We start from the raw sequence: 19,818 nt of genomic DNA, 5'->3' as shown, positions 1-19,818 counted from the left end.
ACCTTCACACTTTCAAGTTAAGTTTACATTAGCTCGTTTCTGTTTATGACATAAAGCGTTCAAAAGGTTAAGGACTATTAAGGGTGTTTAAGCGCTATATTTTTCTCTAAAGACGTCTAACGTGAAGTTTAGTACCTAACAGCATATTTACAACTAATTGTATACCTAAAAATTATATTTTGGATATGTGATCATGAGCGTGTTCACCCACAGCCGTGTGGTCACCGGTAAGCAAAAGGCCATCCAAGTGGTGATGAGGACCGAGATTCGCGTCCCTCTGAGCCTCTGACCACGACTTTTCCATTGCCTCCTTCAATTCAGTAGTTTCTTTTGTACTAACTTTTGTGCTAACTACCTAGCGGCCCGATTCAAACTTTAAGATACGTCATAAATTTCCTGAAGATACGATATATGGATTGGATGTCAGTGTAAAAAATGACGTTTTTGTTTGAAGAAACGTCACTTTTGACACTCATATCTAATCAATATCGTATTTTTAGTAAATGTTTGATGTATTTTAAAGTTCGAATCGGGCCGTAAATCTTTATTTCTTTATCTATATTGAGTATACTTCGCTAGAACTATATCTGTCGTGTCTGATATTATAACTAGATAAAACCAAGCTTCCAATACGTGCCATAATTGCTATAAATTTAATTACACCACTCATTATCTGCGCGTTTATTTCCATAGATCTATAATATAAATAGTCCTTCTAATTTCATCTCACCATTCACTCTCTTGCATCACAATGAAGCTCACAGTCGCTCTCGCGTTGATCATTTCATCTGCCTTCGCTGCACCCACCGATGACTTAATCCTGAAGGAGAGGACGAAGAAATCTCCATCGGGTTCTCCATACGGCGCTGGCGGATCGTATGGCACTTCATACGGTCCTCCCTGCGCTGGGGCAGCACCTTTAGCGCTATACCTGGCTCCTCAAGGCGCCCCCCACTACAGAGAAGAAGAAATGACTGATGAGCATTCTGAACGCGCTCGCTCGTACGAAGGTCCCAGCTACGGAGCGTCAGCGTCTGCGATTTCCCTGGCACCGGCAGCCCCGAGCGGAGCAGTGGGCTACTTCCCTCATGGAAAGATTGGTCCTTGCGGAGTTCCACTCCTTCTTAGCTGCGCCCCCAACGTTGTAGCTGGTCATCTAGCCACCCACCACGGCTATGCGGCTCCGGCGTACAAGCAGGCGGAGAATGAGGAAACCACTGAATTGAAGGAGGCAATGGAAAAGTCGTGGTCAGAGGCTCAGAGGGACGCGAATCTCGGTCCTCATCATCACCACTTGGACTCACTCATCAGCACAAGGGTGCTTACCGGTGACCACACGGCTTTGGGTGAACACGCTCATGATCACATGTCCAAAATATAATTTTTGCAACAAATAGTTGTAACGAGTGAGATAGCGAATTAAGGTACCTACTGTGTAATAATTTATTCAATTATTTATTTTTTCTATGAAATAAAATATGAATTGAAATATAATATTTTTTTAATTTTTTATCTATTTCATTGTATGTATTGAAGAGGGTACAAAGTGATACGTTTCGACCCTAGTGAGTTAAACAGTTAAAAATGGAATGTTGTATATTTTTATTATTTCCATACTTTTAACTCCAGTCCATAAATTACGATTATTATACTCGTAAGCTCGTAACTTACAGTACTCGTGCAAGCTACCTCAAGAAATATTACTAAGTTTATACTTAGTAAAGTTACTCACATTTTGTAAAATAAACAATCATGTCGAACCCCTTTCATTTCATCCCTTGGTTAACAATATACCTACTACTGGTATTAAGTACTTATTTATTCTTTACGTAAATGTATTCGTTACTCATACATAGTGTAGCTATAAGTATAAGTACATATTTGAGTTTGTAAACCAGTACCCCTAGTGTAAATTTATTCGATATCGTAACGTGACGTACGCGTTTCCGTTAAGTCTCATTTTGTATGGGGTTTTGAGTTTCTAAAACGTCCCGCTTGGTGCGCTGTTTCTAAATTCCATACAAAATGAGATTTAACGCAAAAGCGTACGTCACGTTACGATATCGAATAAATTTACACTTGGGGCTCTGATGATGGACCCCTAGTGGTTCAGACCAGCTAAGTATCATAATTGAAGTACGAATTTGTCTTAGACTTTACACATCTTATTCCATTAATTAATCTTTGTCGAAATCGCAAAGCGTCTGGTCGACGTAACTGGCCGCGCGCGTAACCAACGTTACAATCGCTACGCTACGGAGCGTGAAGCTCCGTAGCGTATCATAGCTATATCTCTATGTCACTCTTCCATATTAGTGCGACTGTGACAGTTGCGTTTCGTTCGCCACGAGCGTGAACGATATGCACGTTGGCTACGCGGTGGTGACCGAAGAGCTGGCGGCTTCCTCGCGCAACGTATCAGTATTGCGATATAACGAGGAAATGCCGCCAGATTCTTTGGTACAATGCCTCAAGCCTCAAGGACCTATTTTAGATTTAAGCTAGTTATAGTAATCCTTCTGTATATATCCATTATGTATTTTTTTATTGTAAATAAAAATAATATCATTGTTCAAAAAACCTAAAAAACAATATTGTACTTCTTTATTTACTCTCCTAAAGAGGTTGAATAATTAAAAGTTTAAGGTTTGTAGAAATAAAACAATTTTGTGTTTATGATATTTATGAATTTTATGATGTTGCTCTACGAACAATAATAAAATTGTTGAACATTTGTGCAAAAGCCTTAAAGAGCATTAATGATAGCTATAGCCAAAGCCAAAATGCCAAAAACAGAATTCTTTCAGTTTTGCCATATTTGACTGACCGTATATCATGGACTACCATACCTACTCGAATACTGCTATAGTATCTAACCGTAGATGTATGAACTTTCCTCGCGTTGGTGTGGTGAAAAATGTTGTGTTTTACTCGGTGGCAAAATGTTTCACCCTCGTTCTTGAAACCCTCGCAACGCTAAAGATTCCACTTTTCGAATGCCCGCGTAGCCAACGTGCCAATCGTTAACGCTCCGTAGCGAACGAAACGCAGCTGTCACTGTCGCACTAATATGGAATACTGTTAGAAAGAGATGACTACGCTACGCTACGGAGCCTTAATGATTGGCATGTTGGCTACGCGGGCCGGTAAAGGTAATTTCTAAACAAAGTAGTACTTATTTAGAAGTAATGTTTATAGAGGGCACTCCATTTATGTAAATATATGTAAAACCTTTTTAGGGTTCCGTAGTCAACAAATATAAGGGTTTATTTTTTTTATGATATAGAAGGCAATCGAGCAGACGGATCACCTGATGGTAAGCCACTACCGCCGCCCATGGACACCCGCAACTCTAGAGGGGTTGTAAGTGCGTTGCCGGATTTTAAGATGGGAGTACGCTCTTTTCTTGAAGGTCGTATCGGTCCGGAAATACCGCAGGCGGCAAATTTGGTTAGCAATGTCCATTGTCCGTCTGTCCGTCCGCGGCTTTGCTCCGTGATCGTTAGTGCCAGAAAACATTTGGCATGGATATATAAATCAGCCAGCCGACAAAGTGATTTAATTAAAAACTAGGAAAAATAGGAGAGGTGCATAAATTACCCATACATAAATTAAGGTGAGGATGAATTTTGTTTCCCGCGTCAATCCTATAGTGTGGGGTGTTGTTAGATATGGGCATTTAATAGTTCTTTATTTGTTTTAGAAGGGAGGCAAAGTTATTGTTTAACCGCGCGTTCCAATATTGATACCCGAGCAAGAAAAACCCCAAAATTGAACAACGAGCGTAGCGAGTAGTTCCAAAAGTGGGATCTTGAGCGTTGCGAGGGTTTCAAGGGACAAGGGTGAAACAAATTTTGCCACCGAGTGAAAACAACATTTTTCACTACACCAACGCGAGGAAAATAATGACTGTAAAATATCAAACTAAATCAAATCCAAAAGAACTTAATTAAATATATATCATTTGAAAGTCAATTCTACTAGCGTTGCTTTATGTTGATAAGGAAACCTAATTTTGAGTAAATTTGCCTCAGATTACTTTGCCACACATGTGGATAAAATGCAGTTTTCTTATCAGTTTTTGAATAATCAAGAGAGCCTTTATCAGCAGGTGTGGTGAAATACGCATTCTTGATAAAGAGAATATTTTTGAAAATCATCGCTTCAATAGAAAAAAATGCTCCCCCCTGTAACTTTTGAACCAAATATTTAAAAAAATCGTGAAAGTAATATTTATTCAAAACTTTCAATAAAAACTATAGCGAACATGATCGGTTAAGCCGTTTTTCAGTTTTTGCTAAAAGTCTTCCCTTCTTAGTTAAAGTGCTGCCAAGATACTCCCTTTTGTTTGTTACGTACAGTACTTATATACCCAAAATAGCCCCCGTTAAAGGCAGCCTAAGTATTGTGACAAAAAGGTAACTACGAAACCCTGCACTGAGCATGGCCTGACACGGTCTTGACCGGTAATTTTTTAGCAAATATCTAAGTACGAGTATAATTTGCAGACTCTAGACATTTGTAAGTTGATTTTAAAGTAAAAAAATAGTATTTAAAGTATTATTTTATTTGTTGGGTATTTTTGAAACAGTCTTTTAAAGTAAAGTCAATAATGCAGACGACGTTTCATAGGTACTTGAATACTAGGTGCACACTAAAAAAACCGGCCAACTGCGAGTCGGACTCTTGCACCGAAGGTTCCGAAAACATATATTTTTATAACTTTTTTTTCGCTATGATTAACTTACGCTTGATCTTACGTATAGGTTTCGTTACGTATATATTATTTTGTAAATGTTAGGCCTAGTACCTCATTTCGGAGATAAGGGGGAGGACGGACAGAGGGCAGACGGCCGAATTACGGACAACTTTTTCTGCCACACTAATTACGCCTTAATTTCCGGTGTTCGCGGTAGGCCATCACCATCAGATATACAAACAGACGTACACACGAGTGATCCTATAAGAGTTCCGTTTTTTTTCCTTTTGAGGTACGGACCCCTAAAAAAATATGACCAATGTTTCTTAACACAGTCTCGTAAATATAGGTTGTTTGTTTTACATATTGGGATGATTGTTACTCAATCATGCAAAAAAGGCTATAGCTTATAATTCGTATAAACATATATATTAAAAAAATAGAATACAACCCCTGAAATTAAATGGGTGAAATGGAGGGTAAACGTAAAGTTGGACAAATCGGGACAGAGGTTATCAATGTATAATTTAACTGTTGTTTTTTTATAAAAATGAATATACCTAGAGAATATATTTTATATTATAATAAGCCTCTTGCTTATTAAGGGAGACCTGAAATTATAAAATTTCTTACATATATTTCGACAAGGAAAACTATTTTAAACACATATAATCTATTTTTGCCTGAAATACGTGATGCAAGTTATGTTTCAACGCTATTCTTAGAATGCGGAACGATGACAAGGTTGCGCGGAAGGGCCGCCTCAGCATGTCCCGCACGACTCACCGCACGGGGCACGTACGCGCGCACGCGGGCAGGGGAGGGACGATCACAACATTTTACTATAAAGCCATCAAGAGGCTGATCTCCACATCACACAACGGTAGCACACGATGAAGACACTGGTTGTGCTAGCCGCCCTAACGGCGGTCGCCGTAGCCGGGCCCACATACCGGGCCGGCGACACAGACCTCGACATCACCAAAGAGAAGAGATCACCGACTTTCGGGTCCGTCCAACATCACCTTCCACTGCCGATCCATCACCACCAACCCTACGTGCAGCCAATCATACCGCACCATCTGGGTCTGAAGAAACCTTTGATTGTATCGCAACCTTATGGACACCATCACGGCCACATCTTCCGTTCTGAAGAGGAACAACTGGAAACTCACTCATCTGAAGCCAAGGAATCGAAGAAAACTTGCATGAAGGAGATGGAGGCGAAGTGTGACGATGAAGTCTCTGCCAGATCAAGCGAAGTTGAAGAAGCCACTAAGGTAGAAGATATCGACGGAAGCGTATCTGATAGCGAAGTAGCACAGAGCTTAAAGATGGCAAAAGAAGCTGTTGATACCTTACAAAAAAAGCTGCAGTTAGCTGAAAAAAATCCCAGAATGACGCAATGGAAACATGGAGAGTCGGTGGCTGATGGTAACATGCACGACAACGTTGAAACGGCAAAATTAGCTCTGGAGCATATGCAGCGCAACTTTGGCAACTTGGAATCTATGAACGTACACGCCAGAGCATTTAAGGATTCTGAAATACATGATGCGAGTTTGAAGCTTGAACCAGCATTCAAGAGTTCCAACGACCTGAAAACAGATGAGGAACGATTAGCTCAATGGAAAGATGCCATTGATACTATCCAGAAAAACGTCGAATTAGTCAAAAACATTGAAGATAGTTTTCAGAATAGCGCTCATTCCGAGAAGTCTGCTACTATTGAAAAAAGCTCGAGTCTCAACCATGAGATAAGCGATGATTTGAAGAAGAGCGCCATCGAAATAAAGAAAGAAAAGAGTTCTGAAAAGCATATTTCAGACATGAAGTCAGTTCGGGATTTGGAAAAAAAATCGTCTGATGTTACTTCAGTCTTGCAGGCACGTAAGAATGAAGAGTCACAAACAGAAGACATGAAGATAGCACAGAATATGGAGGAAAAATCGACAGATGAAAAATCTAGTTGGCAGGCACGAGAGCATGAAAAGTCTTTTGATTCCAACAATGAGATGGAAACTTCTGCATCTACATTAAGCGAGTCAAAAACAACCTTACACAATACAAATGACCAAGCTTTTAGAAGCGAAAGTAGTCAGTCTGAAAAAAAGACTCATATGCTGTCTGTCCCGACCGCGAAATCGATGGATATCAAGTCATCCATTTCCCAGCTAAGCCAGCCGAAATCAAATGAAGACGGTGATATGAAACAAGCAAAGCAAGCGCACATTGAAATCGAAATGGATTCTCCTCTAGTTGATACCGCCACATTCATGAAGTCTGCTGAGCATAACCAAGCTGAACAGCAGAAGCAAATCGAGCATTTCAGTTCAAATGGACATTCTTTACACAAAGAGCATGACATGAGCACTCACGAGCACCAGAAAATGGCAGAAGAACATCACCAAGCTGGACACTCATCTCATATTGGTCATAGTTTGAACTCGCAACAAGCTGAACTCTCATCTCATATGGGTCATGGAATGCACTCGCAACAAGGCGACCACTCATCACAAATGGGTCATAGTATCATCTCGCAACATGATCATCAGAAGTTATCGAGCCCCGTCATGCACCCCAAAGAAGCTCAAGAAATCAGTTTAGACCTGCCTAAAGAGAGCAAATTTTTGGATCAACCTAAATCTGCAATCTCCATCATGAACGGTAAAGAGGCACATGAAATGATAATGAAGTCATCTGATCAACTAACTGGACAAAGTCAACTATCCGGAGCGATTGTTAAGCACGATGAGCTTGTTCCATCCGGACATCATTTAGAAAAGTTACACCCCTCATTATCTCACGGCGCTCACGGCAAATCGGCTGAAGGTGGATCCCTGTTTGCTCCTATCGGAATGAACTCTGACTTTAAAGAAGCTTTAGTTCCGAAGGCTTGGAAGGAGGCGCAGGCTAGAGGAGCTTACGGATCCGGAGCAGCGGGATTGAGCAGCTACGGCTCCGGGTATGGCTCTGGATCAGGTGCTGTGGGCGTGTTCCCGAGCGCGCACGTCGGTGGCTGTGCTATCCCGCTGCTATTGAGCTGTTCTCCGAACGTTGTGGCCGGCCACTTGGCCAAGGGCCATTCGTACGCTGCCGCGCCCAGCTACGGCGCTTCAGGGTACAGAGGCAGTGACAACCTCAGCTCGCACTCCAAACGCGACATCACGAAGATCAGCCGTTCATTAAAAATAAAACGGGCTCCGACCAACAAGGGCCTACAACATAAAACTATTCTGATAACCGATAAGCTTTAAAAAAACTTAAAATAATGTCTTAAGCCGCTACAATGAAACTGACTTTGTAATTTTAAAATGTAGTATTTAGGAGAGATAATTACTTATTTATTAATTAATTTATTTTTTGTATTATTCAAATATAGCAAAGCAATCACAAATAGATAATAAACTATTTACAAAAATATTATTTCGTTCGTTTACATTTATATTTCCCTAAAATATTATTAAAAATAGATTTGATATCCATTTGCATGCGCATTATTCGTGATATTTTTTTTTTGGCTTGTACTTACACAAAATCACTTTATAAATAATAAAATCACTTTATAGTAATAAAAAAAATACAGTCCTATTTAAATACACCTAAAGATAAAGTACTTATCATCTTAAAGTGGGAGTTTATTGACTTTTTTCATGTTTTTACATACATATACATATATTCAGATATGCATTGCATTGCAACACACACCTATTGGTTGCCTTACCACAGTCAATAAAGATTACAGTATAAATTCTTCATCGTAGTGATATCACCAAAATCGGTTCAGTTGTTTACCCGTAAAAAGATGGAATATAAAAAGACAGAGATTTTTCACGTTTACTAATAAGTACACATCGATTGTAATTTATGAACATAAAGCTGATGATTTTTGAACGGTATTGTTACTATTTGGTTTGGCATCGACTTCAATCATATCAGTTTGTAACCTATATACTTAAATAGGATAAGTACTATTTTATTTTATCCTATTTGAAATCGGTTTTCTGTATTTTTGTAAAAGTTTTTATACCTACTCAATCTGTTTTTTTATTTTAATAAATGAGATTTAACTAGTAAGATATCTAATTAGTTTTCATCCCACCAGCTTCACATGTGTGGCAAAGTAATTTGATGCAAAATTTGAGTTGTTTGCTTACGTTGACTGATAGAATTGACTTCTAACCAAAGAGTAAAGTATATAGGCTTCTAACTTTGGTTCATTTGTATAAGATTTGGAATTGTAAATTTGGAAGAGCTCAACGAGGGGGGGGGGGGTTTAGGGTCGGCAACGCGCATGTAACTCATCTGGAGTTGCAGGCGTACATAGGCTACTAAAAAAAATAAAAAAATGAGGGGATAAACAACAACATTGCCCCCTTGTAAAAAAAAACAAAAAACTATTATACGGTAATTCTGTAACTGGTTAGTCCGCAATCCTTTCAGAGTACGTAGACAACGTGCCAATCGTTAACGCTCCGGAGCGAACGAAACGCAACTGCCACTATCGCACTATATGGAAAATAGACAGCTGGTTCCCCGGACCAGGTAATGCCGGATTTAGAGGTCTGGAGGCCTCGGGCAATAAAGGAGTGGAGGCCCCCTGGCCCCAAATTTTTTTTCAAATAAAAGTACATTTTTCGAAGTCTCTATAGTAGCCCCGGTTGCCCTCCCTTAAATCCAGCCCTGGGACCAGGTAGCATGCGTAAACGCATTTCCCCAAACTTAATTAAAAAAGTAAGTTACCGACTTAAGTATACATTTATTTATAGCAACCGTATGACGTGTAATGGGTATGTGTAGTTTTTTGAAAAAATAAATAAATACTATGGGACAATCTTACTCAATTCAACCGACAACGCATTGCATCGCAACAATAGTACGATAAAATACTGGTAACAATGATTACACTTTTCACTATAGCTTTAAGTCTCAGTTGTGCATTAAATAATGTTTAGCGGTCTGAGGAATTTGCACACGAACAATAACAATTACCAAGTAATTTGAGGAAGGTGTCAGTTTAAGTAATACGATTAAGTGCGGCCGGGGTGTTACACCGAAGTCGACGAATTGTGTCATAATCAGAATCATGTATTCTGGAATATTTATTTTTTGTGGAATCCTCGTACTCGTTAACACTTATCCGGCAGTTGTTTATGACTACTACAATCCTAATACCAGAGATGTAGAAGATATAGAATTTCGTGACAACTATCAGAGTTCTGACTTGCAGAGTCCGTGTTTACGATCTCACAATGGTGATGTGAAGTGCTTTTTTTATAACGAGGTGCCTGAAAATATACCTGAAACACCTGATTATTCGTTGATACCAGAGAACCCAATAGAATTAGCTGGAAGACAATTAGACCAAGATTCTATTTATGAAGAAAATAATTTGGTAAATCCAGCAGCAGAACTTCTGCAACATAATCCTAACTACAACGTTTATAACTACGAAAGCTCTCCAATACGTACGTACATTCACGGTTTGGTTCCGCAACATACTTCAGCTTACTATGGAGATGTATATCCAGCTGTAAATCCAATGCCTTTTAACCGTCTTGCGAGGAGAGCTACAAGCTACGAAGAGTTCTTGGCTCAGCTGTCGCATGACGCTCAGATGAACAATATTCTGCCAACAATGTCTTTCCTGAGGACAGCGGGGCCTCATTATTACGCACCATATGGCAGCGGCTCAGCACCACTCCAGGCTTCTTTCCCTCAGGCTGTTGGGGGCTGTTCAAGGCCACTGCTTTTTGGCTGCTCCCCGATTATTTACCAAGGAGTTATGGCACATAAGGGATATGCATATCCACCTGCAGTACAAGTATTAAACCCAATCTCATACAAGGAATCGCTGCGGAACCAGAAAGTAATTCGGAATAAAGTTAAACCTCCAGCTGATAAAATTAAGAATGATCATCGTGAAGTTTTGAAAGAGCCTGTTCCTGAAGATTTTATTGCCAATTAAAGAAACTTCTAGGATAATAATGGGTTATGTAAGAATATTATATTTAACAAACCAAGTGATAATTTACTTAATGTGCACTACTTATTTATTTAAATCAAATAAAAAATAAATAAAAATAAAAATAATAATAATCAAATCTGTGACTTTCATTGCAAAAATTCTATCCTGTGTCTATTTTGTACCTAACTGTCCTATTCACGAACATATGATATGGTGGTAGTGTCTATAACCTTTACCCTCTACTTGTGTTTTTAGAGTACTAAGTAGATACTTACATTTGCCATAAGTACCTAATTGAACTCAAGTGGATGTGTAGGTGTACCTATGTACAGTCAGCGTCAAATACTTAGTAGCAATCAAAGTAGCCAAATAGTTCTGTACAACATATATTTAGTATGGTGTACCGAACTTTTTGGCCACTTTGACTGTTACAAAGTATTTGGCGCTGACTGTACCTACACATTACAGTATCAAGTCATGTCTTTGAGAGGGCTGGGGGCTTAAAAATATTAAAACTAGATGGTTGAATCGCCATACTTACACCTAAAATTCATTGATTAAATTTAACACTTTCGCTGCGGCAATTTATTTATTTATTTAATCTTTATTGCACAATACATGAAGGTACAAATGGCGGACTTAATGCCTCAGTGTCAAAAGTGTCATCTTCAATACAAAATCAGAATATGCCTACTGGTCCTTATATTTCTAAAAGCGACGACGCATTTTAGCTACACACCGGAACCCGATTCAGATTTGACAACTTGTAATAGGTTTTGGTCTTATTTTGACACGACTATATGCATGCGAAATGAAGTGAACATATTGTGTGAGATGCCGCCAATCACCAAGACGATCGTCAAGGTCGTATGTTGTATCAAATCCAGTTCAAAACCATAAGACACTAGACGCACTACTAGCGTAGTAAGCACTGGTTGAAATATATTTTTTGTATATTTATCTCATTTGAATAAATCACAGCACTCTATAGTCCCATATAACCCATATTAGATATCTTCGATTTTATTCATAGCAATAGAAAATAAATCTCCCTACCTAGGTGTAAAACATTTTTTACAGTCGGGTAAAAAATGTTTATAATTTTATTTATATTTTTATTTTATAAATGTTGTGGCTTTTGCTTGATACCTAATTTGATAATTTACGAGGGTTTTACTTTTACTACTTTTACTCGTACTTGTACTTAGGTACCTACTTTTTCTTTGCGTTACCTTAGTACAGTCAGCGTCAAATACTTTGTAGCAGTCAAAGTGGCCAAATAGTTCGGTACACCATACTAAATATATGGTGTACCGAACTATTTGGCTACTTTGGTTGCTATAAAGTATTTGACGCTGACTGTACGTGATGTGGGACACACTGTGGGTTATGGGGGTGGGATATCGCGTGTCCCGCCGTAATGGATGAGCAGGGCGCGGTTGCACGGAGCAGGGCCATAACCGCGAAAATCGAAGTTTCCAAATTACGGGTATTTATCTGTCACTAATTTCGCTTTCATTGTAGTAAAAGACAAAGATCCCCGCAATTTGCGAATTTTGGTTTTCGCGGTAGGCCCCCAGATGAGCGGATTAACGAAATATAGTATGAGCAACGCTATCTGATTTTACCTACAATGGCACCCGCGTGCGAGTGCCCGCGCCATCTAGCGGACTTCCTCAGGACTATATTTTTAACTGTGAAAGAGATGTTTTTACAAAGAAACCGTTGTTGGTTTCATATTTTCCAAACTAATTTTGCAGATTACGACACGTGTCCGCCCGGGGAGAGCATGGGCTACTTCATGCAGTGCGTGCGGCCAATGAAAACCAGCCGCTTCAACCAGTCACATTGGGAGAACTACCCTGATCTACGTGAACATAGTCGTAACTCAACGGATAATGATGATGAATATTTAATTTGACGGCACGGACGCATCCCGTAAAAGACGCGCGGAGGGCTATTTTTAACGTTAAATTTAAATTATAAGTGATGGAGGTACAGTTCCAAAAGTTAAGTATTTTTTACTGAAGATTTCCTACTATTTAAGAATCTTGTCGTTTCAATTTATTATATGGGAATTGTTTATGAGACATTTGCAAAAAAAAACAAATAACTTTTGAAGTGAAAATTTCTTTAGCGGCGCTGTGCACTATTTGTGATGGGGAAAAAATGTTAAACTCGCGACAGGTCACTTGACCGACAGATTCGTCAGATTGAAAATTCGTAAGACGGACATGTGACCTGATCGAAAAATTGTTACAATGTCATTGAAGCCAGTAGACCGATGTTAAATAATTGTAATAGTTCTGAAGTGTTAATTTTTTTATGTACTTATTGTAATTTATCACATAAATGATAGTACTTTTATACTGATAATTAAAGCAATTCGTGCAAAATTATTCCCTAACCATTCCAAAATATCAAAAATGCACAATGTTAATATTCAAGTTTTCACTTCTGCCGTCATTCCCGGAGTGCAACCCGTTGTCCTTTTTTTAATTTTAATTGCTTTTGCAATTTTTTGTGTTAATTAACACTTCGAATATGTTTTTCTAGACATCATTCCGAATCCAATGAGCTATCACACGTATTATAGCAGCAATATGTCTACTTTTCACCAATTTGAACTTGTCGACTAGACTAGCTGTAGACATTTTACGAACACTAAGAGATCCGATTAGGTAAATGTATCTATCCAACCTATAAAAATGTTAGAGAGAAAATTTGCATTTTAAGGTAAGCAGGTAAGTTACCTAATGATACGCGCCATTAGAATTTCAACTTTAGCATTCCGATTTAAGGTTCAAATTAGGTTACACTTTTAGGAAATGTTACTTGTCTTCAAATCATCAAAGCTGGATTAATTGGAATATATTTGGATTTTTTGGAAAAACCTTGTAAATTGGTGCGGCCTGGGAAAGGGTTAAGTCTAGTGAAACTAACCTTAAATCATTGAAAACTGTTGTTACAACCTGCTAAATAATGATAATTGATAAACGATACGCTATTTATTCAGTATAAATATCATGCATGTCAATTGGTGTCCAATCGTATGAAAGAAGTTCACAACGATAAGAATTGAAAGGAAAATAAAAATTGAGTAATAATTCTAGTGAATCAGTTATTCTGTAGGTAACGTACGTTACGTGGTGTGTGCGTCAGTGACATTCGATATTTACTTTGGATCGTACGATCGATCAGTTTACACTTAGGTATTCAGTTTAACGCATTCACTGCCAGGGGGCGTGGCCTAGGAACAACCTTGTATGACGGTGAACGTATATATGCGTCGGTGGCAGTGAATGCGTAGTAAACGTAGATAATCAGAAATGGTACAAATCTAGACATTACTTAGGTACTCTTAGATAGCTAATATTCCCCATTTAAAAAAGCAGCAGAACTGCTAATGAAGTCTAATATATTTAATTAATTGTTTACATCCCTAATTCCCTAACCTATGTGTTACCTACACAATACATAGTTGATCGGCTTAATTTAATCTGGATCCGGTATGTCCTTAAACTACGTTCAAAAGAGAGGTAAGGGCACTGTCAATGTCATCTCGCTTTGTGTACAGCGAATGTTATTCCAGATGTAGAGCAGAGCCCAACTGGGCCTGGGGAAGTACCTCCACCTTACAAAAAACAGCAGCCGAATAACACTAGACCCTACTCATAGAGTTGTCTTGTTGTCGGTGAGTAAGGTTGCCAGAGTTCAATGAGGTAGCGGAGTGTTAGGGTCGGCAACGCGCATGTAATTCCTCTGAAATTGTTGGCTTACGTAGGCTACGGAGACTGCTTACCATCAGGCGGGCCGTAAGCTTGTTTGCCACCGACGTAGTATTAACCTATAATCAACGTAAACCTTATGGTTTTCCAGTACAATAAGTATTTAACATCAGTTTTTAAACACTTGTATTATTTTATCATGAACGAGTGTTAGAGCTGCTAAGTTTGACAATTCATTAGTTACTGTCTGTATTATCACAAAAAATAAATAAAAAATATGGCGCCATACTGTCCTTGACTGGAAAAATAACATAGTTTTGATTTGTCAATTATCGAAGCCAATTGAAGTATCTTTCATTAAACACACCCGAAAACATAATAAAACCGGGCAACTGCGAGTCGGTACCATTAATTATAAAAACGCGAAAAAAAATATGTTTGTTGTATGGGAGCCACCCTTAAATATCTATTTTATTCTGTTTTTAGTATTTGTTGTTATAGCGGCAACAGAAATACATAATCTGTGAAAATTTCAACTGTCTAGCTATCACGGTTCATGAGATACAGCCTGGTGATAGACGGACGGACGGACGGACGGACAGTGAAGTCTCAGTAATAGGGTCTCGTTTGACCCTTTGGGTACGGAATCCTAAAAACTAATGGGACATTCAATCTTTATATATAACTCAATTTTTTATGAGATTATGAAGTTTAAATAACGGGTCTCTATTGTTTCCCATAAAGTTTTAAGTCATAATGTATTGTTTGTCCGCATTTTCGTTAGTCATAATTTGGTTTTTCTCAGAAACGCGTAACTTTTCAGGATTGCCATAAAACAAACCTAACCTAACCTGACCTATCTATAGGATAATCTAAGGAAATTCCTGAAAAGTTAACGGTTTCAGAGTTATGACTAATGATAATATGACTATCATTACATTATGACTTTCAATAATTATGTCAAACAAAGGGATCCGTTAAATAACACTTGCACAGGCTGGACTATCGCTGCCAACTTAGCTTAGTCTATCTCTAGAAATATTAAAATTTTCTCTAAGACACTACTTTACGTGGGGGTGGGCGATGACTCGCGTATGCGATGCGGCGCGGCGCGGCGTGGCGCCCCAAGGGCATTCGGAGATCGCCCACGTAGAACACTTCCATAGGTATCAAAGGATTGAATTCACCCGCGTCGCGCCGCGCCGCTTCGCGTTCGCGAGTTATTCGCTCAGGTAAGACACTGCCTAAACTGTCTCATGATGGTTACTGTAAAAACAGATTTAAAAAATGCTCGAATTACTTAAGAAAACACCCAAATCACCATACACGTGCCTTTAAAAGTTGAGGAATTCCCTCAATTCCTCGTGGATCCCATCATCAGATCAGAACCAAATTAAAATGGGACCAACTTGGAAATAACTCCTTTCAAACAAAAAAAGAATTACTGAAATCCGCCCACGGGTGTCGGAGTACTGTCGGAGTAATCGGTGAACGTACATAAAAAAAAAAATAGCCACGACCGAATACAGAACCTCCACCTTCTATGAAATTGAAGTCAGTTAATAAAAATAATCGTAAAAGGAGGAGATACGACTAGTTAAAAAAAATAAGTACTTCCTACTAATTTGATTAAATTACATAGTGCGGAGGTTTTATTATTAAAGGTAACAAAAAGACAGACAGAATTAATTCCAGTTTCCAATTTCCATTTACGACAGTTGTAATGTGATTTGTCACTAGCCAGTACAAAATCAGTCGCCGAGGCCGAAACCGGCTAGGACGGGATGATGATGATGAATGTGATTTATTATAGACATAAAACTTATTATTTCTGACTGGTATTTTTAATATTTGGCTTGGCACCGACTTCAAACATATCAGTTGGTAACGCATATACTTAAAAAGGATAATATTTTATTTTATATTTTTTGAAGTCGGTTTACTTTTTTTTGTAAAAAGTTTTTATATTGGCGTATTATTCTCTTTTTTTACGTTACGGGTTTGGTTTAGAGTAATATTAGAAAAAATCATATATATCTAAGTACGGGTTACTATTATGTAATAAATCGAATGTACAGGAAAATATACAGGGTGGAAAAAATGAATACGAGTAGGCCCTGGAGGGAACAGTAACTTAAAACCTTAAGTTAGCTCATTTTACTTAAAGGAAACATTCTTATAGTTTTTAAAATAAACAACTACATTAAAAAGTTAAAATTCACATGTCTCGCCCGGGAATCGAACCAACTAAAAAAATAAAATGTGTGTTACTTTCAAAATACCAACGTCTATAATTTTATTGTTTTGTTTATGTTTAAAAATATTTTACACAATTTTCAATCGTGCCTTCAACCAGTCAAAAAATGATAATATAACGGACCAACCTTTGAATGTTTGTTATATTCACTCACAGATTCATATTTTTTTAAACGCATTAATGGTCAAGTAAGTAAATGGATGCGTATTTTATTCTTGGAACTGGAGTGTAACTACGGCAACAGTCTTTGCATTGTTTTTGGTCAGTTACCTTTATAAGTACGATAGTTAATCGAGTTTGTAATTTGTATATAATAATAATTTATTTTATCGTAATCTTAACAATTATTCCTGATAAAATACAATCAAAACAAGTGGCACGAGGCGATACTGTGTGTTGGATTATTACTGTTAAAAACTCTAATTGACACTTAAGTGTACTTAAACAACGTCTAATTACAATAAGCCGCATGTTTTCCACGTGTATTGATGTGTGTGTGGTTTTTTTAGACAGACCAGTGACCCTAATCTGGCCTTACTAGTGATGACACATCACAAGATGAACTTCGCTAGTTTGGAACAGCCTTTTCATTCTTGTTTTAAAGACACTTAAACGAGTAGGTAAATAATATTTGTTTAACAAGGGGGTAAAGATGCTGTTTATCTCCTCGTGTTAATATTGATACCCGAGCAGGCGAACAATTCACAAAAAAGGCACGAGAATTAAACAAACTTTGCTATCGAGTGAAGTAAATTTTTTTTATAACACCAACGCGAGGTAAATACCTACTACCTTTAAAAAATTACAAATGAAATGCAACAGAACGTTATTAGATGTTTATCTTCCAAAATCATTATTTATAAAAGTCATAAGGTACCAACTCAAAATTTGCATCAAGTTACATTGCCACACTTGGGGATAAAATGCAACTTTCTCATTAGTTTTTGATCAGTTCTCTTTACTAAGATCCTTAACCAGCTGGTGTGTTGAAAAATATTTGTTTCATATCTGGATCTGTTTCCTAGTAAAGATTAATTTGAGTATTATTATTAAACAGTATCTTATACAGTATAACTAATACTGTTTGCAGCAAAACAATAAATGAATACCTAATATCTGAAACGAGCGTAAACAAATAAAAGTTACACAATCGATCGATAAGAATAATCAAATAGATTTTCACTAGAAATCATCAATAAGGTACATCTACCTAACACTTATAATGAGTATTCCAAGGAATGAAAAGTTTGTGACATCGTTAATCGCACGAGTCAATCGTAAATACCTACCTGCCTACCTTGTGCATTTATCGTATTAAGAGTACTGCGGTGCCATCGGAAAACTTCCAAAATTGCGAAATTTCCACTTGGAAAACTTTCGAAAACATTATATGTTTTTGTAGTTATCTAAATTTTCCATTTCCGAAATGTAGGTTTCCTTTAAATTATTTAAGGTTATAAAAATATTATTTCATCATACTTGAAAACAACTATGCTTGAAATAAATGCATTTCATTTCATTTCTACTTGCTAGGCGATGCGGTCCGTAAATCCTAACTTTCGACCCACGGCTTTAATGTGCGCCGGAAATTAGGCAGAAGTGTTATTTATTTCCCTTCTTTTTCCTCACATTGTGTGTGCCACGGGCGGTACATGAATTACGACCTCGTGTTAATTAAGTCCTGGCATGGTCCTGGCCTTCAGGCTTCAATTCACACTCGTTCGTAAATTCTTGTTTACCGCCCTTAATACACAATGTACTAATACTCACGTAATTTTGATTGTATTGTCTGATTTCCCGTTTTTTGTAATTTGTTCGATTCAAAATTTGAATAGCTCCTGTGACGTAGTAAAAATTTGCAAGCGATGTTAGATATATTTAATCGATCTATACGCAAATCGGTTGCAATTATTGATGACATGAGTGTCGAGGAGGCTTTTAAACATGTGTTACAAGATCTTCTACCTCAATGACAATTTTCTGACACTTGTTCCAATTATTTTCATTGATACTTCCCGTAATTTTGCGCTCTCTGTAGCGTAGCTCTAAGGTTCCGGGTTTGGCTTAAATTGAATGATTTCTCGTCCTTGCTGTTAGGTGGCAGGGCAGGATGGTTCCAAAGTATATTCAGTACAATAACTCAAATTATTTCCTAGAAACAAATTGAAATTGAAATATGATACCAATAATATAACCCTGGTACGGAAAAAAAGAGTGGAATTTCAAACGTATTTCATAGATTTGTAACCGTAATAAAATTTTGTTCGAAATGGTATTTAACAAAAGTGAGATATGGTGGGGAAAATCAGAAAAAACACGCGGGACACAATAATCCCATTGCATGTACTGTGGTACAGTCAGCGTCAAATACTTTGTAGCAACCAAAGTAGCCAAATAGTTCGGTACACCATATATTTAGTATGGTGTACCGAACTATTTGGCCACTTTGACTGCTACGAAGTATTTGACGCTGACTGTACTTGTTCCACCAAAATATTACTAAGGTACTTCACCGGCTTAGTGACCCAAACAGAACTTGGCCTCTGACACAAGAGAGTGCCACTCTGCCCTATTCTGCGCCACCTCACGCCAGTTGGGTATTCCGAAGGCGGACAGGTCTTTCTTTAGTGATTGATATTATTTCAATTTTTTTTTCCAAAATAGTGATCACTTTGTCACTCATACCGTGAAACCAAGGCTCAATCAGCTAGCTACGCATCTCGTTAGACTTTTTTCGATTTTTAGATTAGGTACTATAAGAATTAATAGCGAAAAATAAATTCTATACAAATATTTAAATGATCTATAAAAATCCTAATTCTTAGAAAAAAATTCAAAATTCGAAAAAAAAAAAAAATGTTTTTGGTATGCAGCTGTGGTTTTGCGCCGCCGGTCGTCACTTTAATCTTAATATCGGCTAAAGCGTCGAATGATCTATGACAAAAAAGAAAAATTGAAAAATAATATTTGAAGAAATATATTTTTACCGCATTTTTATTACTTCATTGTTAATTCGTAAATTAATTAGTATGCTAAACTTTTTAAAAATGTTTACAAACATTTTTCGTGATACGTGACAGCTACTGTATATCAAAATGAAAATGAATGGAATTTCTCCAATGAAGACAGTAAATAAAAATAAAACTGTCATAGCGACCATCATTCG

The 19,818-nt window shown here is 37.6% G+C and overlaps 3 protein-coding genes across 3 annotated transcripts; all 3 read left to right on the top strand.

The window, feature by feature from the left end:
- The first annotated feature begins 723 nt into the window (after positions 1-723).
- LOC133521501 (uncharacterized) lies at positions 724-1,494 on the top strand. Its single transcript, XM_061856505.1, has one exon. It carries the CDS (start codon positions 752-754, stop codon positions 1,379-1,381), a length of 630 nt encoding a protein of 209 aa, XP_061712489.1. The 5' UTR covers positions 724-751; the 3' UTR covers positions 1,382-1,494.
- Positions 1,495-5,565: 4,071 nt separating this feature from the next.
- On the top strand, positions 5,566-8,125 carry LOC133521487 (uncharacterized). Its single transcript, XM_061856481.1, has one exon. The coding sequence runs from the start codon at positions 5,593-5,595 to the stop codon at positions 7,954-7,956; it is 2,364 nt and encodes a 787-aa protein (XP_061712465.1). The 5' UTR covers positions 5,566-5,592; the 3' UTR covers positions 7,957-8,125.
- Positions 8,126-8,976: 851 nt separating this feature from the next.
- On the top strand, positions 8,977-10,803 carry LOC133521496 (uncharacterized). Its single transcript, XM_061856499.1, has one exon. It carries the CDS (start codon positions 9,786-9,788, stop codon positions 10,665-10,667), a length of 882 nt encoding a protein of 293 aa, XP_061712483.1. The 5' UTR covers positions 8,977-9,785; the 3' UTR covers positions 10,668-10,803.
- The last annotated feature ends 9,015 nt before the right edge of the window (positions 10,804-19,818 follow it).

Source organism: Cydia pomonella, chromosome 9 (genome assembly GCF_033807575.1).
Source record: "Cydia pomonella isolate Wapato2018A chromosome 9, ilCydPomo1, whole genome shotgun sequence".
NCBI classification, from domain to species: Eukaryota; Metazoa; Arthropoda; class Insecta; order Lepidoptera; family Tortricidae; genus Cydia; species Cydia pomonella.
Note: the sequence above shows the minus strand (reverse complement) of the source record. Positions and strands in the feature narration are given on the sequence as shown.